This window comes from Macrotis lagotis, chromosome 6 (assembly GCF_037893015.1).
Source record: "Macrotis lagotis isolate mMagLag1 chromosome 6, bilby.v1.9.chrom.fasta, whole genome shotgun sequence".
Lineage (NCBI taxonomy): Eukaryota > Metazoa > Chordata > Mammalia > Peramelemorphia > Peramelidae > Macrotis > Macrotis lagotis.
This window is the reverse complement of record NC_133663.1, coordinates 32,368,523-32,385,900: the sequence shown is the minus strand read 5'-3', so window position 1 is coordinate 32,385,900 and position 17,378 is coordinate 32,368,523. Positions and strand designations below refer to the sequence as shown.

At 39.2% G+C, this 17,378-nt stretch overlaps 1 protein-coding gene across 1 annotated transcript; it reads right to left on the bottom strand.

Moving 5' to 3' along the window:
* Positions 1-1,836: 1,836 nt before the first annotated feature.
* Positions 1,837-16,035, bottom strand: TMEM212 (transmembrane protein 212). Its single transcript, XM_074192520.1, has 3 exons — positions 15,873-16,035; positions 5,427-5,486; positions 1,837-4,143 (listed from the first exon to the last, which is right to left on the bottom strand). The coding sequence occupies exons 1-3, from the start codon at positions 16,029-16,031 to the stop codon at positions 3,775-3,777; spliced, it is 588 nt and encodes a 195-aa protein (XP_074048621.1). The 5' UTR covers positions 16,032-16,035; the 3' UTR covers positions 1,837-3,774.
* Positions 16,036-17,378: the final 1,343 nt, after the last annotated feature.

Sequence of the window (17,378 nt, the reverse complement as noted above, 5' to 3'; positions counted from 1 at the left end):
CTGCTCGTCACCCTTCAGTAGTTCTTAGAGGGATCCGAGCTAGGAGAAAGCATCATTGTGACCAAGTACGATTATTATCCCAGCAGCAGGTTCAGCAGAGATACCTGCCTGAAAAACCCACCCTGAACCCAGTTTTCACCCATTCCTGATTGTGAAAAGGAACCTTAAAACTATCTCTATGGTGGGGGGGGAACTGAATTTTCTTAATTTTGGCTTCACTCTTCATTTCTTCCTCCATTTCTTTTTTTTGTAAAATATTTTTAGGCATCACCTCAATTTTCCCCTCTATCCCTTCCCCTTCTGCCTCTCAGAGGTATGTAGGTAGATAGGAACTCCATTAAACCACAGGACTTTTTTCCCTAATAAAGAAAAAGATTGAAAACAAATTCTGCAAAAGCAACACATTGAAAGAGTTTGATTTTATATACACTACTTTTTTTCTTGTTTTTTTTTTTTTTGCAAAGCAATGGGATTAAGTGGCTTGCCCAAGGTCGTGCAGCTAGGTAATGATTAAATATCTGAGATCATATTTGAACTCAGGTCTTCCTGACTCCAGGGTTGATGCTGTATTCATTGCAGTACCTAGTTACCCCGGTACAATATGTCTTAATGATAGATCCCAAGGTCTACAAAGAATTGTCCTTCTTTTTCAACTTGTGTCTTTTTTTCTAGCTCTCCTCAAGTCATTTGACTTGACTTTAGACCTCAATTTCCTCTGGACTCCGAGACGTAATGTGTCATAGGAGAGCCCTAGACTGGTAAAGGATGTGAGTTCAATTCTTCCACTTCCCAGTCTACATGACCTGGACCTCATCTGTAAAATGAGGGGTCAGATCTAATGACTTAACAATCACATCTGAGTCAAGTCCAGCCTCTCCTTGAAGATGTAAAGAAAAGAAAGAACCCATGGCCTCCTGACATTGCCCAAATTGTTTTTAATTAGGAAATCCCCCCTACAGGTTTCTCCCAGCTTTAGATGTAACAATCTAGTCATAAGTTTAACATTATAGGGGCAGCTAGGTGGTGCAGTGGATAGCGTCCTGGCCCTGAGTCAAGAGAAACTGGGTTCAAGTCCAGTCTCAGACACTTAATACTTAGTTGTGTGACCTTGGGCATTTAAATACCATGCCTTGCAACCCCCCCCAAAAAAATGTTTTTGCATTACAAGAGTCATAACTACAACTGGTCAATAGGAGCCTCTCCAAGAATACAACACTGTTAAAACAACAACACAATTCCGCAACTTGTTAGCAAAAGTAATTGGTTAAAATGGGAAGTTAACCAGTAAGTCCATTTCTTCATTCTGACCCTGAACCCCAGGTGAACTTTCCTCTCCCTAGGAGGGTTCCTAGTGGATTTTTACCCACTGAGCCAATTGAGACTAATTTGAATGACCTAGAGATACTCAGCTTAGAGGAGAGAGAGAAAGCTTTGCTAATGGGTGGATGGAGTGTGATTGGTTGTCAAATCTCATATCCATTAGCCTTGCTCTGCTTGGGTAGAATCAAGAACAATGAATGGACATTTAGACAGGATTAAACTTAGAAAACTTCCTAATTAATATGCATTTGGGCAATGTCAGGAGGCCATGGGTTCTTTCTGCCTTTAGGTCTTCAAGGAGAGGTTGAACTTGACTCAGATGTTATAGAGGGAAGTCTTTAATAAGAGTGGGTTGGTTGCCAAAGCTCCTTCTCAATACTGGATATTGGGATTCCCTGAGTAAGCATGAACCTCAAATCCCTATAGACTTGAGTAAGAAAATTTCTCTAGAAGGATCTTATCTCTCCCCCAAGTACTCCCCCTCCCTCACCCCCAGTTTCATAATATTTCCATAAATGAAATGCCAGAGTGAGTCTAAGGCTCTCCAATTCATCCCTGATCTTGCTGTGCAATTACTCTCTGGTTGAAAGAGCTATTGAGAGATAAGGTATTATGGGATTGAGGAAGGCCAGGAAGGGTTGACTAGAGAGACAGAGAACTACAAGCAGCCGAAAGGAATAATCTAGCATGGAGAAGAAAGGGACAAGTTAAGATGGATTAGTTCCATCTGTCTTTTCAAGGAGCATAACTTTGGATTTCCTTAAAATCACGATTCAAAGATGGGTAGAACAGTCACTCGTTACTATGTGATGAGTATGCTGTGTGATCAGTGTTAAAAAGTGAGATAATTCCTACCCTTAAGGAGTTTATATTTTAAGGCAAGAAGGAATAAGGTTCTAGGTCTTTTGGGGGGAGCTTGGATTTTCTTATTCTTAAATTTCATCATTACATCTGAATTTTTAAAAAAAAAAAATATATATATATATATATATATATATAAATTTTGCCATAGCTTCTGAAATTCCTTCCTTTTAGCCTCCTGTTACCCCTTCTTTCCATTAGCTAGGGGAGTGAGACGCCATGGGGAAAGGGATGTGAGTCACAGGATGAGGAAGGAGGTAGTGGGAAAGAAAAGGGGGAGTCACTCTTCCAGTTCCTTTCATACCTCCTTCCATCTCAAAACTTGTTTGAAGTGGGAATACACAAACTCCCCCGCTGTGACCACCTCTCGTCCATCCCCAAAATGTGTCATATATCATAGGAGGTCAGGAAAGGTCAGTTGAATTAACTTGATGGTAAGTGGGGTATGTTGGTGGCTGAGTGCTTTTCATCATCTTCATCATCTTTGGAAAGTAAAGTCTGGGAGGGTTTCTTTTACTCTCCAGCCAAAAAGCATATGTTGTTTACACTCTCCTGAGCTCCAAGGGGGAGGATCTGAATGAAGATGTCTGCATTGGACAAATGTTAGCAATATTTCCATTAGGAAAGCCAAACTGGTGGAGTAATCCAGTGGCAGCCAGCCCACACACCCTTTTAGCTTTTACAGAGCTTTGGATTTCCCTTCATTGGTTGGTTTCTAAGACCAAGGAGTTTAGGTATAATCAGGAATTGAGTCATTATAGTTCTGACTGTACCTTTAGCCATCATGTCAACATAGGTCACTAGATGTGTGACCTACTCATAGTAGATATTCATTAAAAATGAAACAGGAAAAACACAGGAAGACCGTGATGTGTGACCTACTCATAGTGGGTATTCATTAAGAATGAAACAGGAAAGAAAGAAATTTGCAGAATTGGAAGAACCTCAGGCTCTCAATGATCCAAATCATACTCCTCAAGCTATTCCTACTACAATATGGCTTAGGAGGGATTATTCTGACTTTGGGGGACATGGGACATGTGATCAGATCAATGTAGTAGGAAGATTAAGAGAAGAGCACCCATTCCCAAAACAGTTTATTCTACTTTTAGATAGCTCTAATTTTGAGGAAGTTTTTATTTTCTGACGTCAAATCTATATTTGTCTCTGTGATGCCTAGCCTTTCCCTTTAGTTCTCCCACCAAGGCCATAACTAAATCCTCTTTTTCCTCTCCTTAAAGAGGACTCTTGTGTCTCCCTGAGTCTTTATTTCTCCAGACAGAACATTCTCAGTTCCTTCAACATATCTTAATGCCTTCCCTGCTCTGTAAATTATTTATATTTATTTTTGTATATTTCTATATACTTAAATATGTCCATTCTGTCTTTCTCTAAAGAGCATAAATTCCAAGATCTGCTTTTTTTAATTTTTATACTCCCAATGCCTAGCACAGAATAGGAGCTTAATAAATTCTTGATTCATTGGTTGATGTAAAATAAACTTGAGGTCCTTCACCATGGTGGATGCCTTCCTCTGGACTTTGTTCAGCTCATCCAGTTGGGATCTGATTAGGCAAAGGACAAGCATGTCTATTATTTACTTATTCCTGAATGGGACCATTGTTTCTGAGGACTTCCATTTAAGTCTCCAAACCGGAGGAGCCTTAAGAAAAGCTTGACCAGCACAGTCAGAGAAGCACAGAGCATGACCAAACCGGAAGCCAGGTCGACAATTTGTAGAATCAGGTGGTACTCTTCATAGTGGAGTGGATCCAAACATATTGATGGGTATTTCATATAATGAAAAGGAAATATCACTGCATAACCTAGATAATTGGTTCCAGCAATTCCTGAGAATGAGTAGTAACAATAGGGTCCCAGAAGGGCAGATTGTATGGCAATTGCCATTTGAAGTGGGCATCCAATGACACTCAGGATAGCAAAGGTGAAACTAGCTTCCCACTGAAAAAGAGACAAAGGAATTATTATTTTTCAGGGGGATTGTTTCCAAAACTTCCTAGTAACATGAAATAAAACATTCTGGCTTCTCTTCCTTCCTCTTAGGTATGAGAGGGAAAGAGGTTCTTTCTCTCCTTCCCAGATCTTTCTAGTCTCTTCTCTAATTAAGTCTCCACAATATCATGGCAGCTAACAAATACAAGAGAGAAGCATTACCTTCAGTCAAAGATGAGGATAGTTTTATCATTCTGTGGAGCTTTCATCCTAATGTCTGGATGGTGGCATTTCTGCTCTTTGAGTCAAAAGAGGCAATGGCTCAGTGAGTCTTGAAGGTGCACTAATATTAAAATTGGTATGATATGGCTAGGGATTAGACTTTTGATTTTATTGTAATAGGGAACTCTCACACGAGAAAAGTCCCTTGACTGGTATAGTTCAGCATTTCCTCTTCAATCTGTTTAGTGTTAAAGCATTATCTAGAACACTTAGAACACCTGGCTGATGCCCAGGGTCATGCAGACAGAAGTAGACTTGAATTCAGGTCTTTCTAATAGACATAAATACACATACCTATACATATACATATATATGTATATAATATCTATATATAAACATGTTTGTCTGTCTATCTATCTATCTATCTATCTATCTGTCTTTCTGTCTATAGCTTATTTTTTTCCCCTTGCACCCTTCTAGAGAAGAGGTACTGTGACTTAGTGGAAAAAGCATTGGCCTTGGAGTTAGGTAAACCTGGGTTCCAATCCTACCTCTCTACAACCTCAGGAATAGTCATTCCCCTCTGTGGAATAAATAAAGTACTAAGGAGAAGCTCATCCTAGGCATTTTCTGCATTTTTCCAATTAGGAGAAATTTCTACATCCTATCTTCATAATGTCAATTCATATGGTCCTATGGTTTTTTCTTTAACATTGTACTTTTATTTGAAAGAGGCAGTAAAGTAGATTGATTCTTTCAAGATTTTCAGAATCATTGGCTGAAAAGAAAGTTTTCTGATTTAACCCTCAGTTTCTTAGAAGATTCAAAGATTTATCTTTAAGAGGGTGAATTAAAAAAAAATAAATACCTCAGGACATTAGAGAGGATCCCAAAGATATAGTAGGGTAGTGGTCATGAGAAAAATTATTAGCCTGGTTAGATCTTAGTTCTCACATCTGTAAAGGGGTTGTGGTAGTGCTGTTGGACCAGATGAATTCCAAGGTCTCTTAAAACTATGGTTTTGACATCCCCAACCATTCCACCTCCATAGTAAACACCTTTAGATTTACCAGAGATCTTTGTGTCTGTTTTCTGTGAGCCCAGAGGACAAAAATACCAACAGTAATTACCTGTAAGAAGAAAAACAAGGAAAAATTGTCAATGAATGAGTTCACAATGAGAAAGGATTGAGTTCATCTCATAGCGTGATGAGTCTATCATGAACTAGAAAGGGCTATAAATGGCTAAGTTAGTTACTGGCCTCATATCCTTCAGCCAAACAAGAGACCAAGATTTAAGGAACCTGTGGTGAGAATAAGTGAAATAACCCATCATTGTGGTAAAGGCATAGTTCTCACAGAGACAGAGGGCACTTCCTGGTTCACCAGGACCTTAGATCATAAACACAGAGGCAGTGAGAGGGCATCACACACAGAGTTCTAGAATTGAAGTCAGAAAGATCTGAGTTCAAATCTTACCTCAAACATTTTCTTAACTGTGTGAACATGGGCGAATCACTGCTTTAGTTTTCTCATCTATGAAATGGAGATAACAATAGTTCCTATCTCCTACAATCTTGAGACTCAAATATAATGAGATTTTATACACATACATATCTATACATATGCATATAGATCAAGAACTTTATTTATCTTAAGGCAACCTATAAATGTTAACTGCGATTGTTATTAGAAATGAAAGTGAATTCAGAGTCTATTTTATACAATATTCTCATTTGTACAGATCATGGAATGACAAAATCATCCAGGAAACAAATGTCCCATGTAGTAGAATGGTTACCACCTCTGTGGTGGTGAAGTGAGATATCACATCTTTTTACTTAAAACATTTTAAATTAATATATTAATATTATCTTATTATATTTCATTACTTTTATTAATATTTTAGTTTAAAAATAACAATCATGGACATGCATAGAATCCTTTTCTTGGAGGAGATCCATATATATTATTTCATCAATATAGGAAGCTCCCATTGTGAGCAAACCTTCCATTGGTACAGAGCAGAAACTAATCTGTAACAGAGGACTTTGTATCTCCAGAATGTAACCCAGAGCCTGGCACATGGTAGGAACTTAATAAATGTTTGTGGATTCAATGACTGAGTTGCTAGAGACTCTGAGGTATTCAGTGATTCCATGGGGGTCACATAGTCAGTTGGGATCAGAGATAGGAAGACTCCTATCTATTGTGTCCAGTTGCCTTTCTTATTCCTGTTAGCTTTGCAAAATACTTAGTACACATAATTTCATTTGATCTGCAGCCTCTGGGCTTCAGTTTCTCAACTGTACAATAAAAGGATTAGATGAGGCATCCCCTGACATCTCCTTCTGCCTTGAAGTCGATGATACTATAACCTTCCCAACAACTCAGGGAATTGGGTATTTGTTGTTGCTGATTTATTTTTCAATTGTGTCCAAGTCTTTGTGACCCCATTTGGGATTTTCTTGGCAAAGAGACTGCAGTGATTTGTCATCTCCTTCTCCAGATCATTTTACATATGAGGAAACTGAGGTAAACTGGGTTAAGTGACTTGCTCTAGGTCACACAGCTAGTGTCTTGAGGATAGACACTATCCTTGAGGATGGTGTTATGGATATTATTAGTCCCATTTTTCAGATTAAAAATATGAAGTTCAGAGAGACCAATTGATTATAGTTTCATAGCTAGTAAAGATAAGACAAAGAATTTGCTCTCATAAACCAAGGTTTTCCCTAAGCTCAAAGTTCCACATTCTTTCCCTATAACCCATTATCATTATGTTTTGTATTGACTGGTATTATTATTCCCAAGGAAGAAAAGAAGATGTTTGTCAGAGAGGACAGAACCAAGAACCAAGAACCAATGGTGGGTAGCTTTTTTTCCATTTTTGTTCTCTAAGAAACTGTAACTCCTGTGATTTAGTATAATATGATAAATCAGGGACTCTTTCTTGCAACCAAGATTTGCCCCAAGAATCAATTCAGTATGGAGGTTTTATTGTTTTTAACTTCATTAATTCCATTGCCTTAGAAGGGGAATCCATGTTTTCTAGGTCAGCGGAAGAAGGCCTGGGGTACAGAATAGAGATTTTTGAATAAGAAAGTGAAAGGTTGCATTAGAACTCAGCAAGCAAGAGTCCTTGAGAAGCCCGGCCAGGTTCTTGCTTGAATTGAGTATCAGGTATAAAGATTGAGAGCTCTGTGGTTGGTCAGGCTTGAGACTATTTCTTCCTGACTTACAAATCATGGGTCGTGGAATGTTCTGTGGTTGAAAGAGTACCCCAGGAAGAGTTGTGCCTGGAACAAAATTTAGAATGTGAGCAGGTCTAAAAATGGCACCAGTAGGACCTCCGTTGGACAGATCAACGTGGCACTGCTCATTGTATCAACAATTTTAAGGAAAAAGGAAATCCAGGATGTTGACCAAGCTGGTTTTGTGGCTTGCTGCTTTTGTAGACTGACTCTTTCCAGGTCTGGCAGATTTATTGTTTGGAGACCTAGATTTTTATTTTCCTGGCACGTTTCATTTTGAATTTTGCATTTGAAGATTTTGCAGAATTTTTTTTAACCTCCTCATGTAGTTGAGCCTGAAAATTCAATCTTGGCATGGCCATTCTATAAAGATCCCGTGGATAAAAGTTGAACCATCTGTATGTAGTCGTGAGTGGTTACTGGCTTCTCTCTCTCTCTCTCTCTCTCTCTCTCTCTCTCTCTCTCTCTCTCTCTCTCTCTCTCTCTCCAATCGGAAGGGTTCCAAGGGACCCTTTAAGATCAGGCCAGCATAAATAAAACAACTCGAAAACCCAAGGACAATCAAGAGTCATTGTAATACTGATGTTGCGATGGAGAATGATGACTGAACACTTTTAAAATCGATATTTTCAAAGGGGGAGGACTCAATTCACACTTGCTGTACATGTGGTTAATTGAATAAAGAAAAACTGAATTAGGATAACAGCTGAGGAGGGTTGATTCCCCCTCTGCTGGCTTCCCTCAAAGGAGAGAGTTGAAACTCTTGGACCATCAGCTTCCAGTTTCCTTTAACTATTTTGGCATGAGTATTGCCTTCTCTTTCCTTCCCAGGCTGGAGAACACTCTCTGCTTACTGAGGCCTGGTATTTTTGTGAGAGTTGCCTCCAGCCCGAATTTTGCTTTGTTTACACAGAACTCTGAAAAGGATCTTTCAGGGAGAAGGGTGCAACAGGAATGCAATTATGAGACATGCAAAGTCCGCCTTGTGGATGGCAGCAGGAGGACTTGGCACAGCATACTCACCATCTTTAGCTTTGGAGACTGGGAGAAGAGAGGGACTGTCCCCCTACTTCACCCTGCACTTGAAATTTCCCCTTTTCCAACTATTTCTTTTAGGGGGGTTGAGGGAGAAGGAATATTAAACTGCTTGAAGATGGAAAAAATCAGAAGAACTATATGTCAGAAGGGTTTGATGGTGAAAATGAAGATGAAAACAAAGACCATTGAGCTTATGTATGGGAGGGAACTAAGTAAGGGGAAAATAGAGCAAATGATTATAGATCTATACAGGACCTCAGAGACCATCCAGTCTAACTTTCTCACTTTGCAAATAAGGAAACTGAGGCACAGAGAAGTTTCACATAATTTGCTCATGAGATGGTAATAAGCATCTCATCCAGGATTTGAACCTTGCTCCTCTGATTTCAGAGCCAATGATTGGAATTCCCATTGTTTCTTCCTTCTCCCTCATTGCCTCCCAAAGAATAAAAGTGAACGAGAAATAAAGACTAGACATAAATAACACTATTATAATTAATACTGATATTAATTTTCAATTGTTGGAGATTATAGTTTTGCATGACTTGAATTGATAAGTTTTTTATTTTCTCAGCCTCTGGTATCTCCTCCTCAATCAAAAGATGAAAAAAGAAAAAAACCAAGCCCTTGTAACAAACATGAGTATTTGAGCAAAAGAAATCCCCTCATGGCTATGATCATATCCCAAAATGTACTGGATGTTTCCTTGTACACTTTGCATCCATCACCACAGACAAATAATTAGTAGTATGATTCATCACTGGTGCTCTGGAATGATGACTTATGTTGCTATGATGTGAGTTCTTAAGTCTTTCAAAGTTGTTGGTCATTACAATGTTGGCTATTCTGGTTCTGTTCACTTTGCTCAAATTCATTGAATTCATCTTCCCAGGTTTCTCTGAAATCATCGCTTTCATCTTTTCTTATGGCACAATAGTATTCTATTACTTTCACATTCCATAATTTGTTTGGCCAGTGTATCTTTCCAGACATATCTCATTACACCCCTTCACTTGTTCTGCATTCCATACAAATGGTCTGCCTACTGTTTACCCATAGATCACATTCTAACTCCTGCCTTATTCACCTGGATAAAAAGCAAACTAGTCTTAGGAGAGACAAAGCACTTGAGTAATTACACACTGTGACTTGAGAGACTGTCAAAGATTTGCCAGAAGTTTTGACCCTTTTTGCCACTGTTTGGATTTCAGTATCATTTCCCTTGGCAGCTCCCACTAAATGGCTAAAAGATAAATAGCTAAATGTGTTGTGTGGAAGAAGTAATGTATTAATCCACTGCCACCCATTAACCCAACAACAGAGATCCAGTTTTTGGATTAGCTGTCAACTTGCTATAAAAGAATGCCTTGGAACATGGGATAGTTTTGATATAGGTGCTTGAGCTGGGAAAGGTCTCCATTTTAGAGTCTTACTTGGGAAACATTATTGCTTTGTGCAGCTCTGGATATCCAGAAGGCAATATGAGGGAAGTGATGTTCCATCAGCAATGAAGAGGCACATGTGGGTGTTTAGACTCATTTAATAGTTGAATCTAAGATTGAACCTTGCAAGAAACTGGTATATATGGGGGGACTGGGAGACAGGATGCCCTAGAGCAGGTGCAGCCCTCAAAGACCATTCATGCAACGTTATTACATTTTATTATTACACCCATTGGTGATATGGGTTACACTGTAATCATAAATAAGTATTAAATTTTACATGTGGCCCTTAGAAAGGTTTTATTTGACGATGTGACTTAGTAGAGCTAAAAGGTTGGTCATCCATGCCCTAGAACAAGGCACTGAAGGAGGTCAGTTTAGCCAGTTGGGCTTTTTGCATATATGTTCAGCTTTAGCTCAGCAGCCAAATAAAAAATTTAATTCATCATCAATCAATAAGCTATCCAAAATTATCTATACATGGTCTTTAATGGAGAGCATGGTTCTCTATTATGCAAGTTTGGAAGCAATAACATTCACAGAGAGGATTACATCAGACAAACCACAGAAGAGAACTGTATTTCTGTAGAACTGGACTCTGGCTCTTTCATTAGCTATAAGACTATGGTAATTGATTAATTTATCAAAGAACATTTATTAAGCAGAATATTATGGCAGGCAGTTGTTGCTTGTCCTTCTTTGAATAGAACCAATGATATGAGGATGATATTTTGACATATTTGGTGAGTTGTTTTTAAGTGAGACAGAGTTGCAAAAAACAATCAGAATCACTCTCTCTTCCAGAGTCATCCAAGTCAAGAGAATAGGCAATGGTCCCATGCTAGGCAGTGGGGATACAAGTAAAAATAATGAAACAGTCTCTATTCCCAAGCAACTCACTCTTCCAATGCTCCTTTTAAAAAGTGTCTGTAATCAACCAGTCGGATGTTGAGTTGGGAAGAACTGAGTTCAAATCTAGCTTCAGTGGCCTTGGGCAAGCCACTTAACCCCATTGCCTTGCAAAAATAAAACATGAAAATAAACAACAAATCTAGCTTCGGACTCTAATTTTATGAGCCTGGGCAGGTCCCTCAAGTGCTCTATGCCTCTGTTTCCTCAACTGTAAAATGAGGATGCTAATAATAGCATCTACCTTGCAGGGTTATTTGTAAAGCACTTGGCACGGTGCTTACTTCTTAATAAGTACTTATTTCTTTTTTTCCTTTCCTAGTTAATTCTTTAATTCCACTCTGCTGTCAGGGACGCTGGATTTTCTCATTTCTACTAATTCTTCAAATGTTGATTTAAGTAAATTAATAAAAATAGCAATTCACATTTAGTGTGTGTGTTTTTACTTTACAAAACCATTTTTATCAATGACTTTATTTTATATATGGACCTTATGAAGCTTGAATTATTATTCTCCTTCTTTTATAGAGAAATTAATGGTAATACAGATAGTGCCCAAGGTGCGATAGCTATTCTAATGTTCAGTGCTCTGTGTTTTCCTGAGTAATTTCTCTGTCTTATATTTATCCCTCCCTAACCCATTCCCCTTTTTGGAAATAGCAATCACTCGTGGGGGAGGATTCTTTGCCACAAAATGAGTAGGGCAGTTAAGTGTCACAATGAATAGAGCACTGGCCTTGGAGTCAGGTGTATGGGAGTTTGAATCCAGTCTCAGATACTTGACAGTTACTAGCTGTGTGACCTTGCCTCCAAGGCCATCTCCAGTTGTCCTAATTCCTATCTGGCTACTGGACCCAGATGACCTGGAGGAGAAAGTGAGCCTGGTTAATTAGCACCATGCCCCTTCACTCAAATCCTGTTCATGTGCTTTGTCATGGCATCACCTTCCTGATGCTGTGGCCTTCTTCAAAAATGAAGGGCAAAAATTATTATTGTTATTAGTTTATTATGATGATGATTTTATTAGAAGTACAAAGCAAACAGTTGGTCAAGAATTCTGGGAAGATAGACTTAGCCTTCACAGACTGTGTGTTTTGCCATTGCATCCTCATAATTTGCCTTCCCAGGGTTGCGAGCACAAGTTCTGATCCAAGGATGTGTGAGGAAAGGCAGCAATGAGCTGGGTTTCTAACAGCTGTCTGATCCTTTTTTCCTTGGACCAAAGACAGTTAATCTTCAAATTAGAAACTTGAAAGAAATGGAAAGTCAAAAAGAAATGTGAAACAAATACCAACTTGTAATCAGCTGTAAATCATCTCCCTTTCCCTTCTTTCTGTTTCTCCCAGACACAAAAAGGTTCACTGAAGGCCATTTTCACATGGAGCTAAGAGCAATTGCAGAAAGGATGGAAGGAATTTCAGGCATTGTCAAGTCCGATTCAGTTTGACACTCATTGCTGTGTAATTCTGAGGGAATTATTGTAGTGAAAAAAAGGCTAAAAATTCCAACGATTCACTTAATGAAGGTCACTGAGGGTGGCCACAGAACAAGACCCAAATGTTGGTTTAATCCCTTCCTCCTACCCACAACCCCTCTCTTGTTTTAGCAAGTAGAGGGAAAGTGGCCTGGTGGTGATGGGAAATTATCAGAGTAAATATGGTAACTTGGGATGGCAAGGCCACAATATCTCCAAAGAACTCAAAGCATTTTCCCAGAACGGTATAATCATTTCCCAGGGCCTAAACTACAATTTGGGGAGAGGGAGCTTTTTATAATGTGGATAAGATGACTTCAAGGTTAGAGGGCCGACTTCAGATTCATCTGAACTGTGTGGCCCTAGGTAAGTCACTTAATCTTTTCCTTGCCTCCAAAAGACTCTCTAAGATTATAAATTGAACCAAAGGTTTTGATCTGATGGATACAAGGAATTTCTACAATAAAGATTCCTTATGCTAATGAAATCAATGGTCTAGATTTTTCATCTCTATCTACTTCTCCTTTCCCACCCCCTCAAATAAGTAACTCATTCAGGCCACGTGGTTACTAAGTTACTGCTTAAGCATCCTCAAAAACAATGTGATAAAAATTAATGTAGCTTCCCAGTGCAATTTGACACTGGGAGAACCAGGCCCACTGCCTCATTAATTCTTACAATGTCCTGGTTTAATTGGCTGGCTAGCATATTAAGCATTTGGCTCCTTAGCTTCTTTGGAGAAAGAGAGAGACAGAGACAGAGAGAGACAGAGACAGAGACAGAAATGCAGAGATAGAGATAGACAGAGAGACAGAGAAAGAGAGAGAGAAAAGAGAGAGGAAGAGAGAGAAGATAGGAAAAGGGAGAGAGAAAGAGAATAAAGGAAAAGGGAGAGAGACAGAGAGAGGAGAGGAGGAGGAGGAGGAGGAGGAGGAGGAGGAGGAGGAGGAGGAGGAGAAGGAAGAGCAGGAGGAGGAGGAGGGGGGAGAGAGAGAGCGAGCGAGAGAGAGAGAGAGAGAGAGAGAGAGAGAGAGAGAGCCACAGTGAGTTTGGAGTAGCCCAGACTAAAGCAAATGTTTCAGGATTTTACTCTCACTCTCTGCTGCCTATTTCTTAGTGACATATTTCCTATAGCCTGCCTCAAAGACTTTGGAAGGGAACTGATTGTATAAGGGGGCAGAACAAAGACATGAGAATGCAACACATGGGAAGCATTCAGAGCTTTGACCCTTACTAGCTATTTGATGGTATATAAGGCCATCACACTTTCCTCAGCTGTAAAATGGGATTTATGATCCCTATAGTGGGGTAAATAATATTTATTTCGAAAGGTTGCTCTGATTGGGGCAGCTAGGTGGTGTAATGGGTAGAGCACCAACTCTGGAGTCAGAAGGACCTGAATTCAAATCTGACCTCAGACACTTATTAATTACCTAGCAGTGTGACCTTAACCTCATTACCTTGCCCCAAAACAAAGTTGCTCTGAGAAACATGGAAAGAATTAGATGAACTGATGCTGAGTGAAGTAAATAGAACCAAGAGCACATTGTACAACACATTAACAACCACATTGTGAGATGATCAACCATGATGGATGCAGCTCTTCTCAGCAGTTCAGAGAGCTAGGAGAACCCTGAGAGACCTCCTATCAACAATGTCATCTACAGAGGGGAAAAACCACAGAATCTGAATGCATACTAGGTTCACTTTTTTAAAACTTCTAAGTTTTTCTATCCTATCTTAAAGGTTTTCTTTTTTTTACCTTTAGTTGTAATTCCTCATATACAAAATGGGTGATAGAAAAATGTATAAATCATGAATTCGCAAGTGGATGAATTTGAAAAGCTACCACAGATGTAATAGGAAATAAAATTTCAATAAAAGAAGAAAAAAACAATAACAAAAACCAAAAAGTTGCTCTGAGAGAAACTATGGAAAGCACTTTGGGGGCATAGGAAAAAAAGACTATCAGTTCCCAAGTCAGACTCAGTGCTGCCAATATTCTTGTCCAAGGTCACTTAGTCTCCAATATCCTCATTTTCCTCATCTATAAAATGAAGTGATTGGACCAGATTCCAAAAGTCCCTTCCAGTTCTAAATCTGATTCTATGACCTTAGGGCCCTATATATTTTCCCCTGCTTTTATTCATTCATGAACCTATCCTCTGAACAGCAGTTCAAAGGAGATTTTTTCACGGTCTTCAGTTACATATATCTAGTTTCACAATTATTTATTAAGTGTCCATTTATGCTGGCTATCATCATGGCTATCATCAAAAATGACTTGTGTGTACAGAGTCTGAGCCAGATTCTCTATCTTTATGATCAGTATGTACTGGGTATAATATATTATATATAGTTTTAGGTTGGTATATGTCATCAAATGTAACCCTCATAACAATCATAATTTAAGAAAATGGAGGCAGACAGAGGTGAAGGTAATTTATCCAGGAGACACACACACAGCCAAATTTGAACTCAGGTCTTCTTGCCTCCAGAGGAGGTGCTCTATACCCTGAACCACCTACTTGCCAGAAAGGCAATTAGAGATTATGAAACTGGAGACCATTTTACAGATGAAAGAACTGAGGCTCAGAGGGAAAGGTGAAAAAATTAGTTAGTGGCAGAACTGTGACTGTGACCCAGACTTCCTTCCTTTCAGCTAAATGTTTCTGCCACTGTGACTCAGAAATACAATGAAACTTGATATCTCTCATACCAGAATAACATTTCAGAGTTGAAGGGGACCAAACCATACCCGGAAAACAATCCCCCTCTTTAACATTCCACAAACGGGATATCAAGCCAAAATTTGCCTCTTTTTAACTTTTCCTCATTGTTTTCTATTCTACTCTCTAGGTCAAGGGTTAAATCATCTTTCATATAAAAACCCTTCCGTTACCAGAAGACAGTAACTAAGATCCCCTAAGTCTTCTCTTCTCCATGTCACTCCTCAGTTCAGTAAAGTGCCTTCAAAATCAAGTGAAATCATCCAGTAAAGATGAAATTATGTTTAGTGGGACTACAACATTGTGAATTCCTTTCTCTTATTTTTTATTACTTTTTCACATGGTTCATGCTTGTATTTTCAAAATTAAAATATCAGGAAATAAATTCCAAGAATATCTCAGAGCATCTGTTTAGTGGGAAAAAAGATGGAATAAATCAAACAGCTTTTCAGTCTTACCGGAATAATCAGTTATTATTTACTGCACATAACAAAATGGAAGTACCCAAATAGGCCAGTAATTACAAGAGTGATGTATTTCTATTTTAGCCAATTTTAGTCAATGCTCTCCATTTGTGTCATCACTACAATTTCACCCTATGAACATTATAGAGAATTTCAAGAGATAGATACCTTTCTGAATCATTACATTTAATAAAACATGAGTCCTACCAAAGCTCCATTCCAGATGGGGCAAGCGATCCGGGCACTCCATCCAGAGAACCAAATCTTATAGGAAAATACCGGAAAGAAAGCAAAGATCCCAGAGATTATGCTCAATGTTCCAAAGATGATAAGGACCAGGCCAGCAAACTGAAATGGGCTCCTCATTTTCTCCTGGGTCTAGAAACTCAAAAATGTTATGTCACTCAAGCATGTATGTCTTTAAACAAATGTCTCTTAGATGCTGTAGCCATGGCAGTCAAGAATAAACAACATATTCTTTAGAGAGGTAACAGGACTTGATCTGATTCTAGTGTGTTTTCAATGAGAGAGAGGGGGAGAGGAGAGGAGAGGAGAGGAGAGGAGAGGAGAGGAGAGGAGAGGAGAGGAGAGGAGAGGAGAGGAGAGGAGAGGAGAGGAGAGGGGAGGAGAGGAGACAGAGAGAGACAGACAGAGAGAGAGAGACAGAGAGAGAGACAGAGAGGCAGAGAGACAGAGAGAGAAAGAGACAGAGACAGAGACAGAGACAGAGACAGAGACAGAGAGAGAGAGAGAAGGTTGAGAAAAGAAAGGAAGAAAGGTAGAGGGACAGGGAGTGGGAGAGAGAGGTGGAAGGGAGGAAGAGGAAGAGAAAACCTGGGAGAAGAAGAGGCTAGGGAAAGAGAGACAAGAAAGAGACAGGAAGAGAGGTAGAATGATGACAAGAGAAGTAGAATGGGAGAAGGAGAGGGAGAAAGAGAGAAGTAGAGAAGTGGTGAAGAGGAGAGACTGGTGGGAGAGAGGGGAGAAATGAGAAAGAGGAGAGGGAAGAAGGAAGGGGGAAGGCAGAAGAAGGGAAGAGAAAAGAAGGAAGTGGAAGGATGAGAGAAGAAGTAGAGAAAAGAGGGGGAAGGAGAGGAGAGGATCTAGGTAAAAAGAAAAAAATGGGAAAAAAGTATAGTAGGGAGACAGAGAAAGAAAGAAGTGCAAGAGAGGAGGGGAGTAGAGATGAAAAAAAGACGAGAGAAGAAAAAGGAGCAAAGAGGAGAGGACAGAGAGAGAAAAAGAAGGGAGAAGGAGAAAAATGAAAGAAGAGGAGAGAAAAGAAAGGCAATAAGAAGAAAGGAAAGAAAGAAAAGAGATAGTTGGCTTACTGGATATTTTTAGAGATTCTTCCATTATTTTGTTCTGATCTGGGCAGTGACCACTTCCTGGCTCAATCAACCAGGAAGATTTGCTGACTCCACTAACAGTTTTTTCCCTTACAAAACCCTACATCCTTTGTGCCCCATAAATCAGCATTTACAGTTCAGTTTCCCACAAAACAGAGTAAAACAGGCGACTCAGAAAAATTTTCTGTTCATTCATGTTTTGCAAACTCCAATCATTGGAGCCAGGAAAACATTCCTCCACCTTATTGGATCTTATCATTTTAGCTTCACTAGAGCCCTTTTAAAGGTGATTCATTAGAAATGGATTCATCCTAAAAATGGATTTATCTTATTTTTAAAAAAACCCTATAGGATATAGTTTCAT

What these genes read in the sequence shown, in the direction of transcription:
- TMEM212 (XM_074192520.1), bottom strand. Translation starts at nt 16,031, where the DNA reads ATGAGGAGCCCATTTCAGTTTGCTGGCCTGGTCCTTATCATCTTTGGA. An exon ending in CCATCTGGAATGGAGCTTTG is followed by an intron (nt 5,487 to 15,872) that starts GTAGGACTCATG and finishes TTCTTCTTACAG; the next exon opens with GTAATTACTGTTGGTATTTT. An exon ending in AACAGACACAAAGATCTCTG is followed by an intron (nt 4,144 to 5,426) that starts GTAAATCTAAAG and finishes TCTCTTTTTCAG; the next exon opens with TGGGAAGCTAGTTTCACCTT.